The 23994-nt window shown below is 40.1% G+C and overlaps 3 protein-coding genes across 6 annotated transcripts; 2 read left to right on the top strand and 1 right to left on the bottom strand.

The window, feature by feature from the left end:
* Nucleotides 1-360: 360 nt before the first annotated feature.
* cdk11b (cyclin-dependent kinase 11B) lies at nt 361-13019 on the bottom strand. 3 transcript variants are annotated; one of them, XM_046396570.1, is made up of 20 exons: nt 12933-13019; nt 12135-12265; nt 11677-11816; nt 11368-11495; nt 11139-11283; nt 10509-10684; nt 10055-10180; nt 9827-9925; nt 9442-9582; nt 9287-9361; nt 7621-7847; nt 7429-7519; nt 7219-7340; nt 7008-7113; nt 6727-6848; nt 5745-5852; nt 5275-5391; nt 4154-4302; nt 1606-1795; nt 361-975 (listed from the first exon to the last, which is right to left on the bottom strand). In XM_046396570.1, exons 2-20 carry the CDS (start codon nt 12249-12251, stop codon nt 883-885), a joined length of 2472 nt encoding a protein of 823 aa, XP_046252526.1. In that variant the 5' UTR covers nt 12252-12265; nt 12933-13019; the 3' UTR covers nt 361-882. The 3 variants fall into 3 exon arrangements, with proteins under 3 accessions (XP_046252526.1, XP_046252527.1, XP_046252525.1); XM_046396571.1 differs by lacking the exon at nt 12933-13019 and adding an exon at nt 12694-12898 and having other exon boundaries at nt 10509-10645; XM_046396569.1 differs by lacking the exon at nt 12933-13019 and adding an exon at nt 12694-12898.
* Nucleotides 13020-13411: 392 nt separating this feature from the next.
* smim1 (small integral membrane protein 1) lies at nt 13412-14806 on the top strand. The gene is made up of 3 exons (XM_046397254.1): nt 13412-13786; nt 14077-14247; nt 14536-14806. Exons 2-3 carry the CDS (start codon nt 14153-14155, stop codon nt 14657-14659), a joined length of 219 nt encoding a protein of 72 aa, XP_046253210.1. The 5' UTR covers nt 13412-13786; nt 14077-14152; the 3' UTR covers nt 14660-14806.
* Nucleotides 14807-17920: 3114 nt separating this feature from the next.
* LOC124063471 (SUZ domain-containing protein 1-like) lies at nt 17921-23223 on the top strand. Of its 2 annotated transcripts, XM_046397160.1 has the most exons (4): nt 17925-18247; nt 19433-19482; nt 19969-20238; nt 21086-23223. In XM_046397160.1, the coding sequence occupies exons 1-4, from the start codon at nt 18200-18202 to the stop codon at nt 21186-21188; spliced, it is 471 nt and encodes a 156-aa protein (XP_046253116.1). In that variant the 5' UTR covers nt 17925-18199; the 3' UTR covers nt 21189-23223. The 2 variants fall into 2 exon arrangements, with proteins under 2 accessions (XP_046253117.1, XP_046253116.1); XM_046397161.1 differs by lacking the exon at nt 19433-19482 and having other exon boundaries at nt 17921-18247.
* Nucleotides 23224-23994: the final 771 nt, after the last annotated feature.

The raw sequence follows: 23994 nt of genomic DNA on the forward strand, positions 1-23994 counted from the left end.
CGTTCCAGCGAAAGGAGCAAGTGGTCTTGCAGGGAATGAAACTGTACTGTTTATTCGTCTTCGGCTCAAAATCAAAGAATTTATTGTTTTAATTCTGAAGTTGCAGAGCCATTCAAAAACAAAGGCAGAGCAAAGCCTGGGCCTCTTTTCCTCTGAAAGAACAAAGTACTGAGACAAAGTGTGCAGTGCAAAGAATGACATCACTTTTGGACAGGGATTACCAAGTTGGGATCAAGGCTGGATTTCTTTTTTTTTTTTTAGGCTTGACTTCCCCTAATTTTTTTCCTCCTCTGGCACTGTGCTGTTGTGTTTGCATAGCTTGGACAGAATTTGTAAATATAGGTAAAAAGACAGACAAAACAAATTTTCAAACTTTATTTCTAGCAAAAACACTGTCCCCATGTCATCAAGAAACCTGACAGCCCTAAGTCAATTTCTAACATAACGCTGGATGGAAAACAGCGAGTGCTGCATCATTATACAGTAGCTCAGGCAGCCAGGAAATACCAACCATTTATAAAATCTGGTCCTCTCTCATGAAGTAAAAAAGGAAAATAAAACAAAAGTCAAACATGAGAGCTAAGCTTCTAACAGATGTATGGTTGTGTCTCCTCTTTAAGAGCTAAAATGGTCACATTTAAAATGGTGAAATGGCTTGAAAATAAAGAGAAGACAAAGAAGAAAGAAATTCAACATGTCTGAGTCACCAGTCTTGCTGTGAGACAGTCCTGACTATTTGGTAACAGTTGTAATGATCACATATTGATCAGGTTTACAGTTGTAAACCAGTGACACTGTTCAGTTGCACAAGTGCAACCAGTCTCAGAACTCTTTGCTTCTTCTTTCGCAGTAACACAGCCAGGTGTCCTGCAGGCTCTGGCCTCAGAACTTGAGGCTGAATCCAGGACCGACTGCAGACGCTCCCTGGTTGCTGGTTGTCAGGTGGAAGCCCGTGTCTTTTAGGTCATCATCACCCTATAGAGTATATGAAAACAAAATTGGCTGATGGTTAATGATCACAGTCAGTCTCATCACTCTTTCAATACCATATATTTTCATTTCTTACATATTAATTATTATAGAACTGATCAATACTGCTCTGGTTGGAAAATTCAAACGAATGAAGTCTAACCATTTTAAGAACATTTTACTGTATTCCTTACAGGTATGCATGAACATGTTTATTAACATTATTAAAACATTATTAGACATTATTTTCCTGCTGTGTTTCAGCAGAGTTTTACTGTTCCAAGGTCTGATTGAGAAGCTTTTTCACCTTGACAAGAATAAAATTAGAATAAACAACCAGTACCACTGAGTATTGGCTGAAATGATCTCATTGAAATGATCCAATCTATTGGCAAGACAGCAAATATTAACACAAACTTTCATTGAAAAATATCAATATCAGCTGTAAGCTTCTGGGTGGGTAGGACCACTGTTGAAAACATTAGGGCCTTAAGGGTGCTCATCATGGAAAACACAAGGAGGAAATACCCAGACACAAAGCAGAAGCCTGTAGGTCTGTAATCTATTTAACACAGACAGCGTTCAGAAAACCTGGTAGCTCTATGTAATGGAGAAAGCTGAGCCTAATGTCCTTACCAGTTGACTGTATCCCAGGCCTCCCTCGGGTGGACGAGGACTGGTGCCTCTCTTGACCCTCTGTTGCTCACTTTTGGCCGGCCAGGTGGGGAACATGGATGGCTCAATGGGTAACGGCGTCTCACGGAAGTACTCATGCTTTAGCCCTTTGTCAGACAGAATCCTCTTACTGGGGCAGTAGGTGAGGAATCTGCAAAACAATCAATAATCGAGTTCATATGGAGACACTACAACCCAACATTTGAATAAAGCAGCACTGCTAACCCGGCAGGTTGTATTGTTATGCTGACTTTGACTCTCCATACGCAAACGTCTGTGTGCAAAGCACCACTTAAAAATCATAGTTTCATTTCGAGAGAGGCAAAAGGTAATCTGGTTCCAGACCCTGCAGCGGCTGCTCTCATCTCCTATTTTTTCAGCAACTGAAATAGGTCTGGTGTTTTGCTCAATAATGGCTGCTTCCCCAGTTGGAAAACCAATCAGGGCTTTGTTGGAGGGAATAACCACGGAGGCGTGCTCTTTCTGTGCCAGAGCCAGAAAAACACCTTTAGGATGAAGCTGATGCAGCTACACAAGCTGTTGCAACTTGCCTGCCCCTAGCGCTATCTGCTTCTTTGTCAACTGAAATGGTTCAGTGTGACGTGCGATATTGTGAAGCCGATGCTTGAAGGCTGCAAATGATTTCTGATTTAATTGTACAAAGCGTTAAAAAGTGTCAGAAGACGTTTAAAGGTCTGGTGGTGTCAATTTATCATTAGCTGTATGTATGAATTAAATTACATTTAGACAAACAATCTGGACACAAGATTTAGACCTGACATAAGGGGACAGTGGGTTTGTGCAAGAAGTCCTAATTATATAAGACAGGACCAACACAGCATAATGTGAAGCTGCTCAACTGTGATAATTGGCTTTTTAACCATGTCTGATTGGAATGGTTCACATGTGAGTGGGGTCAGTGTGGTAAATGATTAAAACCACACTGACAAGATTTTATTAAACAAATCATACTTGTTTTTAACAAAATGGAATCCCCGAGAGGCGTCACTAACTGGAATTAGACTGGTACCAGCTTTATGACACACGAGGCCAATAGTGGCATGGAAAGGGACAATGCTCCACTTGTGTTTTTGTCTTAGAATTTGGAATTCCAAGAATGTGCGCTCTTCCTGCACCTGTGTATTTCCTCCTCCTTGGGACCCTCAGGATCCAGAGCTCTGCTGGCTTTTATGCAGCAATACAGCCCTGTTTATATCTGGGAACCAAGAAGATGGACAGAAATTACTCAGGAAGAATAGAAGAGCAGCAGCACGCTGGTTCTTGAGGCCCAGGGTTGAAATCAAAATCTCTTCTCTGGCTAACCCTATTACTGCATCAGACATCAAAGCCCTTGAAGCCCCTCCTCAGGTTGAACACCAAAGGCTCTGCTCTTCAAAACCTTCTCCTACACAGGGCTGTGTGATATTCCAAACAGCTCTGTGATGTCTACCGGCAAAAACTCTACCCCCAGAGTTCAACTCAGTCGTTCTCTCTCACCCTGAAGCTTTTCAAACAGCACTTCTCTACGTGTTGACCTCTGAATCTGTCCCTGGGTCAACGCCTCCTGAATCTTTTGACAGCTGGAACGTTTCAGCTGCGTTGGACAGACGCCAAGGCTTCCACTGAACCGTGATCTTCCGGCAGCACAGTAGACATGCTGTTACCGTCCTCTGCAGCTGTGAGGTAAGTGAGCGGTATGGTTTTGTCATTTACAGGTGTAGGCAGAATGGCTCTGTGGGTGGTTGAAGATCTGAGAGAAGAGCAGAAGAACTCGTCTCTGCTCTTTGCAGCTGCTAAACAATGCTGATCGTCGGAATGTGCAAGAAAGAATTATGAACCCATTAAACTTCGTGTGAAAATGTTTTTCCATATTAAATGTGTACTTTCTGAAACATTTTCCTGCAGTGTGGAGCATCACCATGGTGAGAATGTGTGCGCGTTAATCGGAACAAGGAGATGGAACAGGACCATCGCTGAGGCATGTTGATGAATTACCAGTCCGCTACCGTTGTCATGTTTTAAGTGAGCTTGCCAGAAATGCACTGACTGAATAAAAAGAGCTGGAAAGAGTAACAGAATCTGACAGGGTAGAAGTGTATTCATCCAAGTAAGGCAATTTCCACTGCAGGAGTTGTGCTGATCGTTACTGATATTAAGGGTTGATATTTGCCTTTCACTGATATTGGTTTGTGTTCTATCAATAATGGATGGTATATGTTGATATTTTTGAAGACTAATTTCATGTTTTCAACCTTTCAGAAATCGCCAAATTTGTCATACTACGTTATGGTGATAATTTCAAGCTGATGTTTTTGGAATAAGTGGAAAATACAGTGGTGTTCTCATCATGCCTTAATAACTACAGTGCTTTGTCAAGAACACACAATTAACAATACACAGTGCGTACAGTCACCCTCACAGCCAGAAAACAGACTGAGGGTAGTGCATTTAAGATGCAGTGAGGTGTTACGTCGTGTGTGTGTTAAAAGACAGCCTTCACGAGTCCTACTTGTTCATGAGGTCAAATCCTTGGTCTGAGAGAAGCGCTCCAAAGCGCTTTCTCAGGTTGTTATAGGGATACTCTGTGAAAGTCATCTTCTTCACAGCAGGCAGCTCACTGTAGCCAGGCCAGATCTTCTCGCTGGGTGACCCAAGATCCTACAGCAAACATATGCAAAAGTCAGCAGACAGATTAATGTTTGTGCAAGGAGAAAATGGATATGAGACATTTCAACTAAAAAACATCCATCAACCACAGACATAGACCAGTCCTAATATAATAATCCTAATATATAACATATCACTGGTAAAGACTGTAGAATGGCTTGTGAGGCCTGAATGACATCAGTCCATAAGGCTATCATGCTTTATGCAGATCATCTACTGAAAAGCATTCATCCAACTATTAAGGTTTTTCCACTGGCCCAGGTTGATCGGCCTGCGCAGAGCCAAGTCAAACCGTGATGACATGCAGGCGACAACCATGCGGCTGTGGTCCTGCTTGGCAGCAGGGCTGACCACGGCCAACCCGTAATGGTCTCCTCCTCTTAGCTGTGTCCTCAACTGCTAAACTCACGGGTGTCTAGAAAGAGAGCTCTGTATGTAAACGTCTCCATTTTCAGCTCTCGGTTTGCAGCTTGTCCCTAAATCTCTGTGGTTTGCAATTAAAGCTCCCTTCTCTGTTCCTTTTTGTTTGTTTGCAGGTTAGCAGAGCTTAATTAACAGCGCTATTCTAAAACACATCAGGTGACCAGATCAGGTCAACCAGAGGGGTTTGTGGGCTGTGTCTAGTACTGTAAGTACACCTGCAACATGTCATCAAGGTAAATACATTTCATTTGCTGTACAAGGGGAAAAACTGACACTGCACCAAAGCAACATGAACTGAAATGAACGCGGCCACTCACAGCTTAGCACGGCAGGGTTACGTTCCCTACTACGGAAAAGCTTCTCAGTTTGATAGTCAGCTGGAGTGACAGCTAACAACAGCTCCACCCTGTGGTGAACTGCAGAACTCCATGCTGACCTACTCCAACAGTCAAAAGCGTGATTTACAGATTGTAAACGCAAGAGCTCTACCCTTTACAGTGGGGATGTACTTCATGTTATGGGGCAAATGAGGGCATTTACCTTGAAAATCTTGTTAATTTGGTCAATTTCAGATTTTCCAGGGAAAAGAGGTTTCTGGGTGAGGAGCTCGCCAAATATGCAGCCCACTGACCACATGTCCACAGCTGTGGAGTACTCCTGTGGAGAGAAGAACAAACACCTTGGCAGTCCACAGAAACATAAAGTAGACAGTCTGCCTGGCACGCTTCTACGCTGAAGTCAGTCTTGTGGATGAAAGTGGATGTGCTCTGACGGGCTGCTGGACCTCTGCTGTTTGGCTGTGTAGATCATAAACTGTAAAACTCAAATAGCATTCAGTGGTATCTGGCATCTAATAAACCAAATACTTCACAGATGTTATCTTCTCTTGGAAATAGGTCTTTGGGTAAATAAATCAATCAAGATGATGCAACCATTACTATGAAGTAAGTTTATCACTATACTTTCAATTACTGTGGAACTGTGGAAGCAGTGTGAACTTGAATTCTCACCTTGGCTCCAAGCAGCAGCTCTGGCGATCGGTACCACAGGGTCACCACTACAGGGGTGTAGGGCTTCAGGGGTGAACCGTACTCGCGGGCCAATCCAAAGTCACCAATCTAAAACGACAGTTGCTCACATGAACACCACCAGATTTCATTTTGGCTGGAAGAACAACGCCTGCACATTAATAGGATTCCTGCAAAGCTGTTTTTTGTCATGATCCTCTGACCTTTCATTGAAGACCAACCAACTAAATAGTCTGGATTTGAAAAATTACAAGATGCAGTGTGATTCATATTTTCTATCATCAGCTTGCATAAAATTCAAACAACAAATGTCTGTAAAAAATGGTTTATTTACACATGGACTGTCTGTCGTTCACTTAGCCAGAAATTTATGCTCTAATTGACTTTTAGTAATCGTGTTGTTTGCTCAACTGTGCTGCGTTTCTGCAAGCTTGGGAGAAAGTTGCACATCACCATTAAATGGACTAAAGCAATCCCTTTTCCCAGTTTCAGTACTCTACAATCTGACAACACTTGACTCTGGTTTGAGCACCAGCTAACGGGTCCAACACTAGACTGAACTTTGTCACAAATTTCACTTGTCTCAATCACAAAAATTTATGTTGATGTGAAAAATCTATGATGTATAACGTATCCAATCAATTATTATATAGACTGCTTCTACTTCAATTATTGATTGCCATCATTTCCCAAAAATCCATTTATCTCACCCTAAAGCTATGTGCATTTTCAATCAAACTCTGCACGTGTCATATAATTACATTCAGCAGGTCAATTAGCCCCTAACAACCATATGGACTTCAACCACTCATGCCATGGTCATTTAAAAAAAAAAAAAAAAAACAACAGTGAAAGTTAAACTTCCTTCATTATCTTGACAGACATATTCCTATAAAGAGTAGTTGTTGCTGCCATGGTAACAAGTATGCAGGGCCTGAGTGAGATCCACAATCCTATAGCATACCTTGAGGATACCCTTGTGGCTCAGCAGCAGATTGGATGTCTTGAGATCACGATGGAGAATCCAGTTGTCATGGAGATGTCGGACACCTCGAAGCAGCTGAATCATCAGAGTCTTTACTTCACCTGAAGAAGAAAAAACAGAGCTGTTATGTGGCAAAGGAGAGACATTTAATACTAATACACAGAGATAAAAGACAAAATCTATCAAAAATAACAATTTGATTAAAACACGAAAACATAATTTTATCCATAGAAAGGGACCAGAACTTAACAAAGCCTTACCTGGTAGAAAAGGCTGCTTCATGGTTTCCATCAGGCTCTTCAGGTCATGTTCTACATAGTTCATCACAATGTAGATCTTGTCCATATTGCTTCCAACAACTATTTCCTAAAACAGAAGAAAACATAACGGTTATATTTAGCTAGAACACTTTCGCATCAACAGATCCACATCAGCCAGTAAAAGTAATAACTATTTTTAAAGGTCACTCACCCTTACTGTGACAATGTTTGGGTGCTGTGCTTTCAGGATTGTATTGATTTCTCTTAAAGAAGTGATAGGGAAGCCCTCCTTCTCCTTCTCCATCTTCAACCTTTTCAAGGCCACAATTTCATCTGCAAACATGAGGTTGTATTCACTGTTTAACCTATAAACACATCTGTGAAAGCAAAAGCGAATGGGCCCACATGTTTGTTTTCATACCCGTCTTCTTGTCTTGGGCTCTGTACACCACACCGTAGGTTCCCTCCTCTATTCGGTTCAAACACTGGAATTCCTCAACACTGCGACACCCCTGAAAAACAACGCCTAAATGAAGACCTCAACATACTTCTAACTTGCATTAGTGCATTATTACATGTATATGAATAATTTGCGCATTTTGTCGGTACTGACTTGTAAAGCAGGCAGATACTTGGGCAGCTCCTTCTTCAGCTCTACAGGTGAAATCGGAGGAGAGTCTGGGATGTAGTTCTCTTCAGGGGTTGGGGAGCGGGAGTGAGTTTGAGATTGAGGCGTCGGGTCACCCTCTCCTGTTTCATCCTCTTCTTCGTCCTCTTCCTCTTCTTCCTCCATGTCCTCACCGCTCTCCTCTGAGTCATGATCAAAACGGGACTCTGGCACTGTGAAGCAATGAGCGAACTCAGAATTTACATATGGAGAGGACAAATCTCCAGCAAGGACAACTTTATTACAAGACCAGCATGTCTTTGGCTTGTGGCCTTCGTCAGGATCATGTCTGAATTAAAATATGGGTTTCTGTGAGTCAGAAAAAATAAGTACTTGTTTACAAACTAAATGTTGAAGCATTTTTCTGCTTATGTTCTGCAACCTACAAACCTTTGCAAGCAGAAGAACACATTAAGGAACATCTATAGTCACTCTGAGAAAAAAAAATCTAAACATAGTTGCAATTTATGGTCTTCATTTAGAAATGGCCTTTTATCAGTTGTCATCATGAGAGGAATGAAACTACATGGTATGAGGTGGTCAACTGACTCTTCATCTACTGATGTAGAAAAGCCAGTAAGCCAACCTTACGTTTAGATTTTTTTTGTCAAGAATGAGTCTAAAAAGTGATGTGAACAAGCAGAAAGTCTGCATAACAAACTGGACATATACGGTTTGAAAGTGACTATTTGAGAGCTAAGAGTTTCTAATGAAAGACACTGTTGAGCTGCATTATGGGAAATGTAGGATACAATGTTTATGGAGCCTGACGTACGCACAGGAACTTAAAATCAGGCTACTGCAGCCTCTGACTATTCTGCTGTGTGCTGGGTTTTTTTCGGCACAGTGGTGTAGTGGTTAGCACGATCACCTCTTAGCAAAAGGGTTGCAGGTTCGAATCCCAGTCTGGGCCCCATCTACTTTGCATTTTCTCCCTGTGTGGGTTTTCTCCAGGTACTCCGCCTTCCTCCCTCCCAGTCCAAGAAACATCACGGTAGGTTAACTGGCTACTCTACATTGCCCCTACGTGCGCATGTGTGATTGGGAGTCTTTGTGTGTCAGCTCTGCGACTAACTGGCGACCAGTCCAGGGTGGACCCCGCCTCTCGCCTGAAGTCAGCCCCTGCAACCCTGACAGACAGAAAATGGATGGATGGATGAAGCCCACCAGTGAACAATACTACATTGGAGGAGTACTTTTTGTCTGTTGTTATTCAGTGTGTTACTGACATCAGGATCCAGTCCTGTGTTTTGAACTTTTGGGCTACCTTTTCGTTTGCATTTGAATCAGAGATTGTCCTTGTAAGAAACCTGCAGAAAGGAGTCCTGGCAAGGTATTTTATTAGCATTTGAGAGAAGACTTGCAAATAAAATTCCCAAATGTTCAGCAGACAAAGCCAAACTTTTACTGACCCAAATGCAATTTATGCACTTACTCTACAGTTCATCCAACTCCTCCATCTAAAATGATTTCCAACTGATAAGAAATGTTTCACAACACTGGACACAAATAACAATTTGGTCAAATTGATATATGACTCATGAGAATAACTCATCATAAATTAGAATTGGAAACACAAGTACCATTACAGACATCACACTTCTACACCCACCTGCAGGTATGTGATTTCCATTTTCTCTCTCCTCTTCGAAGTCCTCATCCGACTGCTCATCCTCACTCACATCCTCTGAAAGGGAGGAAATCACTGTGTTATCTGGACAGTGACATGTAGTTGCAGTAGTTGAGTGGAGTTATTAATAGTTTTACCTGCACTGTGCTCAGACCTTCCTGAGCCTGAAACCGACTCCTCCTCCCCTTCCTCTTCTTCACCCTCACTTTGGCTGCTGGACTCCTCTTCATCATCATCTTCTTCTTCTTCTTCCTCTTCCTCCGAGCCTGATCCTGAAGCTATAAGATGTGAGAGCAATTTTTTTTGAATAGCCGGAAGCAATTTAACATAAATTTCACGGTCCAATACAGTAATGAAAAGAAAATTATAAATATTGGTGCTCTTCATCCCATCTATATTCTACACACTGAACCTTTAAACTGCTACGTCTCAGAGTTGTTGGGTCTGGTGGTTTTGTTGGCATCAAGACATTCTTGTGGTGCTTCTTAAAAGGACAACCTGTCATGTCTGCTGGGTGCTCACCCATAGAGGACTCTGCTGTGCTGGTCTTCCTTTCACTGTCACTGATGTCCTGCAGGTCTGCAAGCAGGTCTTTGCTCTCTGGCTTCTCCTCTTTTGAGGCTGCAGACAAAATGATGATACATGATTATGTTTGTATGGGGAAATTGAGACACTACACAGGACACAATTAATCACAAATATCATAGCAAATAAGATTTTTCTGACACTGGAAAATAATGGTAAACTTACCTGTACTTTTCCGTGGTTCGCTGTGTTCCAATCTGTCTCGGGGAACCCGAGTGGGACTTCGACTGCGGTGACTTTGTTTTGGTTTGTCATCATATTCATCAGGCAGCATCCGGTGGTGAGATGGCACTGTGGACAGAAAAGCCTTATTAATCCCTGCTGCAGATTTTGCATCACGGACCTAAAGGTTTTAAAACACAACAGTGATTGTAAGTAACAGGACAGAGACTCTGAATGCTCTGGATTATGTGCATCGAAAAAATTGCTGAACATTTTGGGAAATATTATTTGCTTTCTTTCTGACAGTACGATGAAAAGATGTGTGTCAACTATTGAGCTGGAGGGACACATTTAACCTTGCATCACATGAAGACAAGGCAGAGGGAAACAGCTAGCCTGGTCCAAAGTGAAAAAATGCATGTTTTGTCCAGTGGGGCATTTGGGTTTGTCCACTGACCGTCTCGTCGAGCATCTCGCTCTTTGCGCCGTTCCTCGGCCCTCCTCTCCCAATCCTTCAACTCTCTTTGCTCTTTTTGCTGTTCGCGCAACTTTCGGTCGCGTTCACGCTGGCGCTCAAGCTGTTCCAACCGGTCCCTGTGGTCCAAAAAAAATCCAGGAGAATCCAATCGAGGTCTGTCCAGACAACCAAAAGGCCAATCTTGTCATTGTTTGGCTATGTTATTTGGGGTTGCTAAAGCTTCATTTGCTCTACTACTTACACAGATGTCCTTCACTTTAGATTTAAATTGATCTTGAATCTTATGATAACAATATTGCCATAACAATCTGAACCACATGTGTTTGTTAAGTGTCCACTTCGGTCTACATTGCTTACATGGTCACAATTTAATTTGTCTGTCAGAGAAAACACATCCACAAACTTGCCAACAGGAAAAGTTAGAAAAGTTAGAATAAACTATGGTCATTTTTAACAATTTATACTTTGTGCAACTTCAGGTGCTTTGTGTAGTACATCACACGCATATGTAATGATTTGATGTTTAACGAACTTAAGCGGTAAAAAAAAGAATAAATAGTTCTGCACCTGCATTAATGTACACCATACAACATATTATACTGTGCTCACCTCTCTCTTCGCGAATGAGCTCTGGCCTGTTCCCTTCGTTTTTGTCTCTCCCAGTCTCGCCTGGCTTTGTCTTCCTCCCACTGCCGCTTCCTGCGATCACTCTCTCGCTCTTTTTCTTTGTCTTTGGGTCGTACATGTTTACCTACTGTAGGAGTAAAAACCATGAGTGGAAGCAGATCTGAGCTGTAAAACACATTTGCGTTTATGTACTCAAGCAGCACTCCCACACCTCCTTCAGCAGAGTGACTACGATGACGTCTCTTATCTTTTCTCTTTTCCTCTTTCCTGTGGTGAGATTTGTCCTTTCTTGCTATTTGCTGTGGAGGCTTGATCGCCAGTGATTCGTCTTCCTCTCCCCTGTGTACATGTAAAGGAAACACAGCGAGAAACTAAAAGCACAGTAACACTGTGCAACATTTAAACTGTGACAGACATGCTTTCAAGTTCACTTCTTACATGTATACTTACTTCAAGAAAACACACTTTACAGCCAAAGTAACCATATTCACTCAAGTTTGATTTCTACAATTCCACGTACCTGTCCTCTGTTGAGTCATCCCGTGTGTACGGGGAATTACGAATTGTTATTTCCATTCTTTGATCTCGTAGTTCTCCTTCCTCCGGAGTGTCTCGTTTAGCTTCCCGTTCATCCGCCTGTGGAACAAGGCCCTGTGTGAACTGTGTATGACAAGAAGGGTACAACAAAAGGTCAAAGTTAGGGAAAGGTCATTGGCACACAAGATGCTGAATCGGCATATCGAGACACTAAACTCCTTAATTAATAGGAATAAAATGTATACGTTTTCAATCTTACTTTTGCTATATAACATCACGTTTTGGATCTTTTATTCTGAAATTTTAAATGATGAAAATGAATATAAAAATTTGACAGCAAATAAAACTGATTGCATAATAAAAGTCACAATTCAGATTTGTTTTTAAACACTGTATTAATATTCGGGGGTCAAATGGGTCTTTAAGTTTGAGATACTTTACATTTTTCTGGCGCTTGGGATCTGTTCGCTCTTCTAGTTCTCTTCTGCGTTTCTTCTCTAGCAGGATTTCATCAAGAGTTTTTACTTTCCAGGTCTCCTTTTCGTCCCCCATCAGCATCCACTCTCCACCGCCTACTCCACATCACCCACACATACAAAAAGTGATCAAAACATGTCATTCTGGTTCAGCTTTAAAAAAAAAAAAAAGTATGCATACACAGAACAAACTGAAGCAATACATCTATAATACATCCATGACACAAATCCATAAAGTTTAAATTCTGATAATATGCCTCTTATATCCAGCGTCAAATGTACTGGCGCATACGAATAATTAAGAGGTGCATTGTAATGAAGTGGTTATATTCTGACAGAAGTTTGGCATGAGACATTCCATCATCTACTAATATATCACGCTGTACGGTGCATATGAACGCTTCAGTATACACCCTAACTATTACGCAGGTTGGGAATGCACGGATGGCTCGATATAGAAATGGTTCACTTTTATATAGCAGTACATGCCAGCACTTTCAAGCATTTTTGATTGAGTTCATTACCTCTATCGCTAACAGTTGACGCTAACACGTAAACTAGCCGTTAGCTAGCTGAAATTAGCATGACCGAATGTTGGTACACAACTTCTGAAGTTAACTACGTCATTTTAAATGGGTTTGTAAGTACGGCTGGTGTAGCTATGGTTTGGACAACCTATAACTGTGTTCTTATATGTAGTTAAAAGCTTAGGTCCGGTAAACGATGAAATTAGCTAACGGGCAGGCGAAACGTTCACACAAACCTGAAATATGCGCTGCGGTATTATGGCCCACCGGAAGTCTTAGGACGTCTGTAAAGCTTCCTGTGTGAAACAATTACTTCCTCCTATACAATAAAAGCCTTTTATATAGATACATATTGTAAAGAATTCAAGGATGTCTATATTATTTATAATTCTAAAAATATATAATATAATACAATATAGTAACATTATTATTATTATTATAGTTATAATAATATAACTGCTAAAAGTGAGTGAGTGAGTGAAAATAATTGTGCAAAAGGGCATTATACTCTTCTTGATGTGCAAATGTAATCTAGACATTCAAAACCCACAAGGGATCTGACAGTTTTCCTGCTTAAAATGTAATTTATCTGCCATTTTAGGATCAATAAGTTGTCACCTTACTATATTTGTGATAACAAAAAAAGTAAGGTAGCTGTGATTACTGAGTTCCTTTATATCAGAAAACTAGAGAGGTGCTTTTATTCCAATACAAACAGATGGATGTGCAACATCTTTATCCTCTAAGTAAATTTTTGATAATGATAAAATATTTAATCATATCACACTTTCATGTAGGGGGAGAAATATCATGAGCAAAACACAGAGTATTTTGCTTTTCAGTGCACTGCCCGTGCAGGATGTGATGAAATCAGAGACTGATAAACCACACAGAGTTAACTGCCCTTTAGAGTCATATAAAGAGGTGAAAGACAAAAGTTGCAGTGCAACCACTAGATTTATGACAGTCTGACCTCAGTGAACGAATGAACTATGGCCAGTCTCTCGAAGGAGGCATGACTCTCTCAGTCTCAGTCGTGCCTTTAAAAGTGCTGGACAGCAGCGTTGTTGACTGATTCAGACTCATACAGGTGAGCAAAGCTTGAGTTTATCTGAATGTGGAGATACAAAATTAATTCTACTTTAGGTGACTTTATTTATTTATTTATTTTAGTTACGTGGTCTGATTTAGCTCCTGACATGATTCATTTGCACTAAAACTAATTCTAAATGTCACATTATGTAAAACACATTTAGTGATACTTTGAGTACATTATGTTGAATTACAAGCTTAATGGACATTAATCTTGTAGACATTTTGTTTGACACACAGACAGCAATTTGTCCTTCAAGTGCCTGAGCACATTTTTTATGTGTTCAGGTTGAGCAGTGAAGCAGTGAGTGAACATTGATTCCAGGCAGCAGATAAACCTCTGAGGAGAGGAAGGACTTCCCACATGGACTCCAACAATGCCGGCAGCGTGCAGTATGATCGCTGGAATGAGGACAACATCAATATGAACGTAGAGGCACCACAGTCTACTCTGATGAGGTGAGATGAAATGTGCAGCTGACAAAAAGCTGAACAATTTAAATATAACGTTTTCATATTGTTGTTATTATTGTTATTGTTCATATACTTGGACATCTGTGCATTGCACTGATAATATGAGTTAAAAATCAAATATATTTTAGTCAGGGTCATCTACCTCTTTATAAAGTCTATATAATATATAATAATACCACTTTCTAAACTTTATAATCAGAGCAACTTAGCAATGCGCAGAGCGGATCAAAGCTTTTTGACTTGACTCTGCTTCTCCGTCTGTTACGTTCACAGGATCTACAACAGAATGTGCACTGGCAGCACTGGAATAGCAGTGAAGACAGCAGGAGCTTTGTCTGCACTGGTGGCCATTTACATCATAGGATATGTGACAGGATACTACGTCCACAGGTGCTGATGGTTGGACTCCTGCCAAGAAAAAAAAAGCATCTGAAAGTCTGGATAAACCAAAAATTTAAACTGTATTATAAATAAAAATCATTAAAAATAAAGCATGCTGACAATGAGGTATTTTCATGTTGAATTAATTCAATATATAAATAGAACGCTGCCAGACCATATATAAAAACATGCATGGAAAATGAATGTTACAAGTTTGTTAAAGCTGATTTTATTCTGATGTGATTTGTCATGATAATAAACAAACAGAAAACAGAAACCCAACTTGACTAACATGAAATTTTTGGCCTGAGTGCTTATAATATGTGAAACAACATTTACAACAACAAGAACTAAACAATTGGTCCTGTCAAGAATTTCCCTCCAGGGATTAATAAAGGAATTCTGATTTCTGATTTCTGATTTCTGAATCACTGAAATTTTGATCAGATTTGATCTGCAAAGAAAACTCACTTCTAAGTTTCAAATAAATCTACCACTTCACAGACTGTGTTTTCTCTGATGCCTTTTGTCTCCATGTGGAAGATCTGGTCCAAATACCGAATCTGTGTTTATTACAGCTCTGAAAAATTAACCACTGAGGGCATGTAATCTGTCTCTGACATTCTGGACATCATACAGTGTCAGCTGACATTCTCCTTTCTACATGTACCTTTAACTCATCACCAATAGTGCCTGAAATCCCTACTCTTCTTCAACTAAACTTACTGGACACGTTTCCATGAAATCTGTGATTCATATTCATTATTTTTAGCAAATGAATCCAAATGTTTTTGGTCATCTGGCACATCCAGCCACAAAGAAAAAGGGGCAGCTGTGCACACCAGATATCTCATAAAGTGAGTCTGAGTGAGTGTGTCAATCACCGCCAGGGTGATTTAATTCACTCAGACTGCCCAAGTTTCAGATAAATGTTAGGGCGAATTTTTGGCATAAAACAAAGACTGTGGAGTCCGTCCACCATCACTTAAAGTGAAAGGAAGGGAGTTTTATTCATGGCCAGTATTCAAAAGAGGACTGAATACAGTGAGAAAACTCTTTTTTAAAAGTACGTATGGGAAACTATGTATTCTTTTAAGACAAAATTGTCAACCTAACCTTTAAAGACAGAGAGAGAGGGGACACAAAGCTCTCTATGATCAGAGTGTCCATGACACCTTCACAGGTCTGCAGGTTGGTTCAACTGACCTTTTAAAACAAATCTTTAGTCACTGATCTGAACAGTGCAATCATGTCATCATATAAATGTTCACATGTAAATGGGTATGTGATTATGTAAACATTTATATGATAGCATATGTATGTACCAAATATTTATATTATATCAAACAGAAAGATGTCTGGCTCCAGTAAGATAATGTGGCACATGAGAAAAGCTGACATGCAGTAAGCTGGGTTATTAAGTTCATTATATTTGTCAATATCAGCTTTACTATATCTGGACCAAACCTTTACAACAGCCTATAATTTGAAGATCTACTTATCTGAGAACACAGTTATGATAACAAGGAAGTAAATACAATTCCTTCAGTAATAAAACAGCATTTCGGAGTGTAACTGGTCCTACTGATCTGGTCAGTCAATGTACAAAGTAAAATAAACACAAAATCCACACTTTGTTGTTATTATGAACCAGTCACATATTCATTTTCAACACATTCTTGTGAGACCATGTAAAATGTCAAGGTGTTTAGCTTGTTTGTATGATGTTACAGAAGGTCTTTTTACTTCATTATATCATTGAGATCACTGAGAATGACAAGCCTTCCAACATCCTTTCAATGATGAACATTTATCAAAAAGCTTCACCTGTCAGGATACGCAGTTTTTCCCTGTGTTCTCCTCCGTTTCCCAGAGAATTTTATTTAACCTGTTTTGGAAACATTAGCAACTTTTCAACTTTATTCCTTCTCTGTCTGTGCTGTGTCCTGCACACCGGGTCCAAAGACATTTGCCTTTAAACAGAACATTACTATTATATAATACAAATTCACATTTTTCAAACATTACATAGTTGCAAAGATTATACCATTTCACAGACTTTTAACCTAATGAAAGTCTAATACCCATATGCAACCAAATTGATGGTAAATATCTATAGACTGTTGGTCTCTGTTTTGGTCAGATTCTTTGCAAATTCTTCTCTCTGTCTAGATGAACACAACCTGTCCTCACACTGTGGTCTCATTATGCATTTGATGTCTTATATCTCATCATGTGCACAATGTTATGCAAGCATGTTTATAATATAGGCAGAACACATATTTAGATGTAGATGAACACAGGACACACACCAGATAAACTGAAAACAATATCATGTTTCAGAGTCTGAGCTAAATCTGCTGTGATGTGACAAACCCACGTGCCCTCCTGCCAAACAATAACAGCTTTTCAACATGACTGAAAACTGAGGAAGTCCAAGATAAAACAATGTTTTCTTTGCGGCAACAATCCCAAACCATATCTTCCTAATTCAGCTCAGAATATTAAGTTATTATTGAAATAAGGACATTTTTCAAAATGTATGTCCTTGTCTAATGTCCTTATTTCAGTTCTATAAATAATAAGACTGACACAGTCACACAAAATTTCAATGGTAGCACCGTGTTTTGTTGCAAATGTCTTCTGCGAACAAAGATATGTGACAGCACTGAGAGTAAATGTTCACGTTTACATATGAAGGTTAGCTGAGAAATCTCAGTGGACAAGGCAACTTCCTTCGATGCCTCTATACTGTATCTACAGCATGTCTTAACTCTGTATGTTCCATCCAAGATATTAATATAACGTTTTAAATAACACTCTACCTTTAGCTTGGAATGAGCCATTTAGCCATTCAAATTTTTGTGTTATTTTCAATTTATATGCTATATGACAAAATAAAAACAAATGCTGCCAAATATGTTTTTTTCTTTCTGTCTCTCTGGCATATCTGACTATTAGAACTGAAATCAGGCCACCACATGAATATGTGTAGCTACACCAGTCTCGCCATACCATGTTGTTTTATAAGGTCATAATAAAGAAATGCCTTAGTGAATTATCTTTGCAATGTACAGTTACAAAACACAGACAGTGAGCAGATCGGCAATTACACTACCATGGCGTTGTCTAGTTTTAACATATTTAGATGATCTCAGGAAATAAATTCTATAACATTACTGCTTAAATTACTAATTTTTATGCCCTGCCTGAATGTCACTTTTGTGAGGCAATTTGAAATAGCGAGGGAAGGCGCCAGCAGATAAGGAAGCAGTCACGGTGTTTCTGGGTTGAACACAGTTCACACACCTGTGGCATGTTCTTAGCAAGCAAGATGTCTTTTTTCTTGCAAAGTATTTTAGTTTGTTCTTTGTTAACTGTCACTTCAGTGAAAAGTAGTTCATCATTTTTGGCCATGTCTAATCAGCTAATGTGGATGGGCATAATGCTGTGGGGAAATCCGTCAATGTGATGTCAAAGGCTGAGGACTGCCGAGAGGCGGATCTGAAGGCCAGGACAGCTAACTCCTTCACAGCCCGTGTGAGCAAAATGAAACATGGATGAGGAGGTCGCCGAAAGTTGGGAGGAAGCTGCTGATAGTGGGGTAAATAATGAAAGGCTCCGTATATCTACATGTAAAGGCGAATGACATTTTCGTAACTTATTTACATTTACATGGTTGTTTTAGAAGTTTTTATTCTCCCACGTTAACGTTCCCCACGGGCCAACAATGTAGCTAAAGCTAACATTAGCTTGAAGAAACTTGGCAAGCTAACGTCAAGTAGCTAACATTCATGAGCGAGACAGACTAAACGTGGACTTAGCCTGCCAACTCGCCAAGTGACGTTTGCTATTTTAAAATTATTTCGTACGAAATAACGTTAATATGCGTGATTATTATCTAGTAAATATTCATGACGCGATTTAAACTCAAGAAATTTTGGATGAAATGCTTAACCTAGGTTGGCGTGAGCAAACGCTAAGCTAGGTATGTGTTGCTTAGCTAGCATGGAAAATGTGTAAATTGTATGTTGGTTTGCTTTATCTCGCACGAGACCATTAAAGCCCCTTTCGCGGGCCATTCATCTCAAAATCACTTCGATGTATATTTTATAACGACGATAACGTCAATTTTCATTATAAACTACCATTCCTACTATTCTCCGCAACAACGACTACCTGAACCCTTCTTTGGACTACGACTAGCTCAGCAGCGTTGTGAATCACTTCGCACACTTTGTATGGAGCCTCGCTTTGACTGTGCATATTATGATGTCAGCTTGCTGGACTAACTTGGTGATTTCCTGTAGTTTACGAGGCCGAGTTGTTGTTGGACAGTAATTGTGGCCATGTTGTGGCAAATTTGGTAACATTAGCTATCGTCACGGTAGTTTGGCAGACTGTTGCTAGCTCATGACGTCAGGAACGTGGCTCCGAGGAGAAGTTGCTCAAGACGTTAGTAGCTTGTCAGGTTCGAGTTACAGATCTTTTTTTTTAAACACACCCATCTGTGGTTCGTCAGTAATAACGATTTTAAAAATGCACTTCAGTCTACCTCAACAAGTTTGGCTGGCAACATCAGCCGGTTAATGTTAGCTAGCTGAGTATTCTCTCTGTTATGACTTGGCAGCTGACCTGCACATGTATAAATAGCTTGTAACTGAATCCTGCTTTCCATCCTCTCTCCGACTTGCGTACTGCTGCTGCGCTTTTCTTTCCATCCCAAATCAATGTGACCATGTTGTTTGTTTACACGAATGTATGTTTAGACTATTTTTCCCCCCCACAGGCAATGGAAAAACGGTTAGAAGAGAAGCTAAGGATCAGCCAGAAAGAAAAGTAAGGCTTTAAAAGGTAGACGAAATATTGCCGAAATTCGTGACTTTTTAGAATCACTGCTTCAGTTTTTCATTTAAAACTGTACTCTTTTAATATGTATCTTGGTTGCCTGTAAAAGTACACACATGAATATAATGTAATACATACGTTTTTACAAATTGTTAACAACCACATTTCAGTTCAACATGCACCAATTTTATTTCATGGAATGCAGTGATCCAATCAGTTTAATTTATTTTTCCTTTATTAGTTTAGCTGAAAGGTTAAAGAGCCAACCCTTACAATTCAGAAATTGTCTTACAACATGTTGTTTCAAGTATGTTATTTTGCCAATAAGCAGCTTAGTATTTATTTGGGTTTCTGTCATAAGTCTGGACTGTGGCTGCAACATCTGAACTATTATCAGCAATTCTGGTCCCAGATAAAGACCTCCTTCTGTCTGTCATACTAATTTTGGGTGCATTGTTTCCTCTTGTCAACTTCTAGAGAGTCCAGTAATAATTCTCCTCGATCTCCATTGAAAACAACCATGGTGATACAGGACGACTCTCTACCAGCTGCACCCCCACCTCAGATACGTATTTTGAAGCGGCCTGCAAGTAACGGTTCATTGGGATCACCTTTGAATCAGAACAGGCCAACGCCACAGGTCAAATCTCTGGCCCAGCGTGAGGCAGAGTATGCTGAGGCCAGGAAGAGAATACTGGGCAGCGCCTGCCCAGAGGAGATGCCTCAGGACAAGCCCAACACTGACAGGTAATATCTCACAAATATTGACAGTTTAGAGGTTTTACTCACAGTCTTCATTTCTAAAAGCCTTGCATAAGAGCAGTAACGATTGCTCTACTTCATGTTGAAGTACTGAAGAGGTATCTCTATTTGCCTTAATTTAGGTAATTAACAGTTTTGGTTTAGCGTTTACATGCAGTATATCACCAAAGTACAGGGTATCTTTTTTTTTTTTCATTTAAAACAGTAAAATTTTGTTCTCAAATGTTCTCAATCTACACAAACATCTGTACTAGAGTCAAATTAGATTTAAAACAAGCCTTACCTAAAAGAAGTAATGGCAGCTACGCAAATTAACAATTAGTACAAAAATGTAAGCTTTGTCTGAGTCCAGTAAATTGTCAGAATCCACTTATGAGCAGGGATGTGAGGAGCCTTGTTGACATCCTGTCTGGGTGTATTATTTTTGATTTCATTGATTTCTTAGATTACAGCTGGCAGAAGCACACTGCTTTTGCCTTCCTTTTGGCTTGTCTACATTTTGATTGTCATAAAGTGGATCCTAACAGAAATCACAGAAAGGCCTCTGATGCATATTTACAAAACTTGATTGAATGGTTCTTTTCATTTTGTTCATTTGGGTTTAAATGGCAGTGAAACTTGCCAGAATGAATATAAACGCAACCAAAAACAAAAAAAATGAACTTCCCTAAAACCAAGAGGCTACACTCTCACTAAAATCATGTGTGGATGTGTTGTCAGACTGCAGGTATCCTGTAATTGGGACATATCAGGAAAAAGTTTCTGCCCAGCAGTTGGCACATGTAAAAGGCTGCTGTCTCTAATTTATTCCTGTCTCCTGATTTTCTTCTAGGCCTGGGCGCAATAATTCTGCACTGCCTTCAGAGGACACCCGATCAAATAATCATACTGTCGGTCAGCCAGATGGCACCCAGGGGTTCCGACAGCACAGATAAGTGGGCCCAGGGGCCACCCAGGCATTGAGGGGAGAGATCAAGGGCCACCTGAGAGCAAAGACTGCAGTGTATTCTTAAAACCTCCTTCCTTAAGTTCCCTTGTGTCGGATGGGCTGTAAGTGTAACTGCACTTATGCCTCCCAATAGCAGTTGTGTGGAACTTAAAGGGAGTGAAGGTACTCCAGGAGGAATTCAAATGGAAATGTGCTCTCTTCTCTCCTCACTCCAGTCTGTTGACACTGTGATTATGGACATCTTCTGGACTCACTGTGATGATCCCTTTAAGAAAAGCCCCTCACCTCCATCTCTCTCCTCCCTCAGTTCCCAGCTGCTCCATCTCAGGATGCCTGCAAGGCAGAAGCAAAGACTTAAAAGATGGCAGAGAGAGGAGGAGAGTGATGGGCCATAGCTAAATGAGATGAGCTGATCCCTGGGCAGCAGCTTCTCCTCAGCAATAATACCAGACATCACTTCACATCATAACTTTACATATGTTTTTAATTTTTCTGATGTTGATGAAAACATTTTTACCTTTTTGTTTTTCTTGCTTGTCTTTAATTACCTATACTAGGGATGCTCTGATATCTACTGACTGCAGATAAAAGTACTTCATTATACAAACGCCACCCATAATACAGTCATCAACACAGTATTTAGTAGTAAGATTTTTTTTTTTTTAAATAAAGTGTCTACATTTTTTATGAAATAGTAAACATTTCCACCTTTAAATACTATTTTTTGGTTTCTTCTTGCAGTTTACACACAGACTACTTGAGCTGCAATTTATGGTGTCAGATTTTCCACATTAAACTTGGCACTAATGCTGAGTACTTAACTGGTACCTGCCCAGTAACTGAGCTGTTAGTGTTATCACTGCAACCCTAATATGTAAATTGCCATTTGTTTTTAAAACGGAGGGTAAGGGTCATGTTTGTCAAGTTGTATATCTGACATGTTTTGTTTATGCTATGTTTTTTCAATTTAAGCTTTTCAGCCGTCTTCCTTGGATTGTCCCATCATTATTTCTATTTAAAGGTAAAGCCAAAAAAAAAATTAAGAAAAGACAAATGAAAAGGAGATAGTGGATTTAAGTCCATTTTTACATAGCTTGTCTGTCTTTTTGTATGAGATGGCAGCAATGTCAGAACAGTATTTTAATAGAAATGAACCAAAATCCCATTTTAAAATCAACCTGTGCATATATCAGTTAATTCGGATGTCATTATGTGAAGGTGATGTTGGCAGCAACTCAAGGGAAGGGTCAGATGGAGGAATGAATTGACTGCTGTGCTACACAAGCCTCCCTATCATATCTCCACTTTGTCGTCCTTGTTTCTTCACGTCCTTTGCTGGCGTACAGTACATAGGAACTCAGGTTCAAGTGAACAAGACTGAATGAATGAAATGAGATTGTATCTTTCCAGCAGGTTTGATTGCTCTAATAGCAAATGTCCTTATTAAAGCTTGTGTTGGAATACAGAAAACAGTGCTGTAGAGGGGATGGTGAAATGTAACTGAAACAAAGACGTAATGATTGAATACCAGTTTTTTTAATCTGACTTTTCTGTGTAACGTAAGAAACGGGAACATCCCCTCATGTGTGATTGTTCGGTAATCGATGGTCCGCTGCTGAAATGGATGATAGAGACAGCTGTGTGAACCTGAGAGGTAGTGACTACTAGATTGACCAGGACCCTTATGCACCCTAATTCTGAGTTTTCTACCTTCCTTTGTTCAAACAGAAGAGATCTTGATAAAGCCATATTCATCAACACATCATCAACAGAAAAGTTCTTATAATGGTTGAATTCAGCCTGTGCCTCCTGGATCACGTTTTTACTTCCTGATTGTTGATTTCATTACTGCAGTTCAACAAACTGAATATATTTGAGGGAGAGTTGATGATACTGGTTAAGATGTTTTAGTTCAGGAAATTTAACAACAGAGCAGGACGGGTTTATTGGAGCTCTGGGTGAGAACACAAACTGCCTGTAAATACTGATTTAATAAAATGGTAAAATGATTTGCAAAAAAACCCCATGTTTGTGATGCATGTTCGTTTCTTTAATATACATACATAGACCATATCCAGGTACCTCTTTATGGGGCTGTTTTCCAGGAGTTGGGCTTGGCCCCTCACTTCCAGTGAGGAGAAGTCTTAATGCTTCAGCATACCAAGACATTTTGGACAATGCTATGCTTCCAACTTTGTGGCAACAGTTTGGGGAAGGCCCTTTTCTATTCCAGCACGACTGTGTCTCAGTGCACAAAGCAAAGCTTCATAAAGACATGGCTGGATGAGTTTGATGTGAGCCCTGACCTCAACCCCATCCAGCACCATTGGGATTAACCAGAACTGAAAATGCAAGCCAGGCCTTTTAGCCCAACATCAGTGCCTGATCTCACAAATGCTATACTGCCTAATGGGCAAAAATTCCCACAGAAACACTCGGAAAATCTTGTGCAAAACCTTCCGAGAAGAGTCGAAGCTGTGATAGCTGCAAATCTGTCTGTGTATTAGAAAGGGATGTCATGTCCCTGTGGGTGTAACGGTCAGGTGGCCCAAAACTTTTGCCTATATAGTGAATATTTCAAAGCCGCTCACACTAAGTGCCTTCAAATTCAACATTATTCTATAGAAAGTAGTTTCACTGAACCCTGAGATCTGCGAATCGTGACAAGGACATCGTGCATAAAAATGCTGTACAATAATGAATGACTGCTAATGAAATTCCCTTCACCTCAGCTGTATCAGGGAGGATTAGAGAGATTCTCCAAAACCAGACAAATTAAGCCAAAGCTACCT

The sequence above is a fragment of the Scatophagus argus genome, chromosome 8 (genome assembly GCF_020382885.2).
Source record: "Scatophagus argus isolate fScaArg1 chromosome 8, fScaArg1.pri, whole genome shotgun sequence".
NCBI lineage: Eukaryota > Metazoa > Chordata > Actinopteri > Scatophagidae > Scatophagus > Scatophagus argus.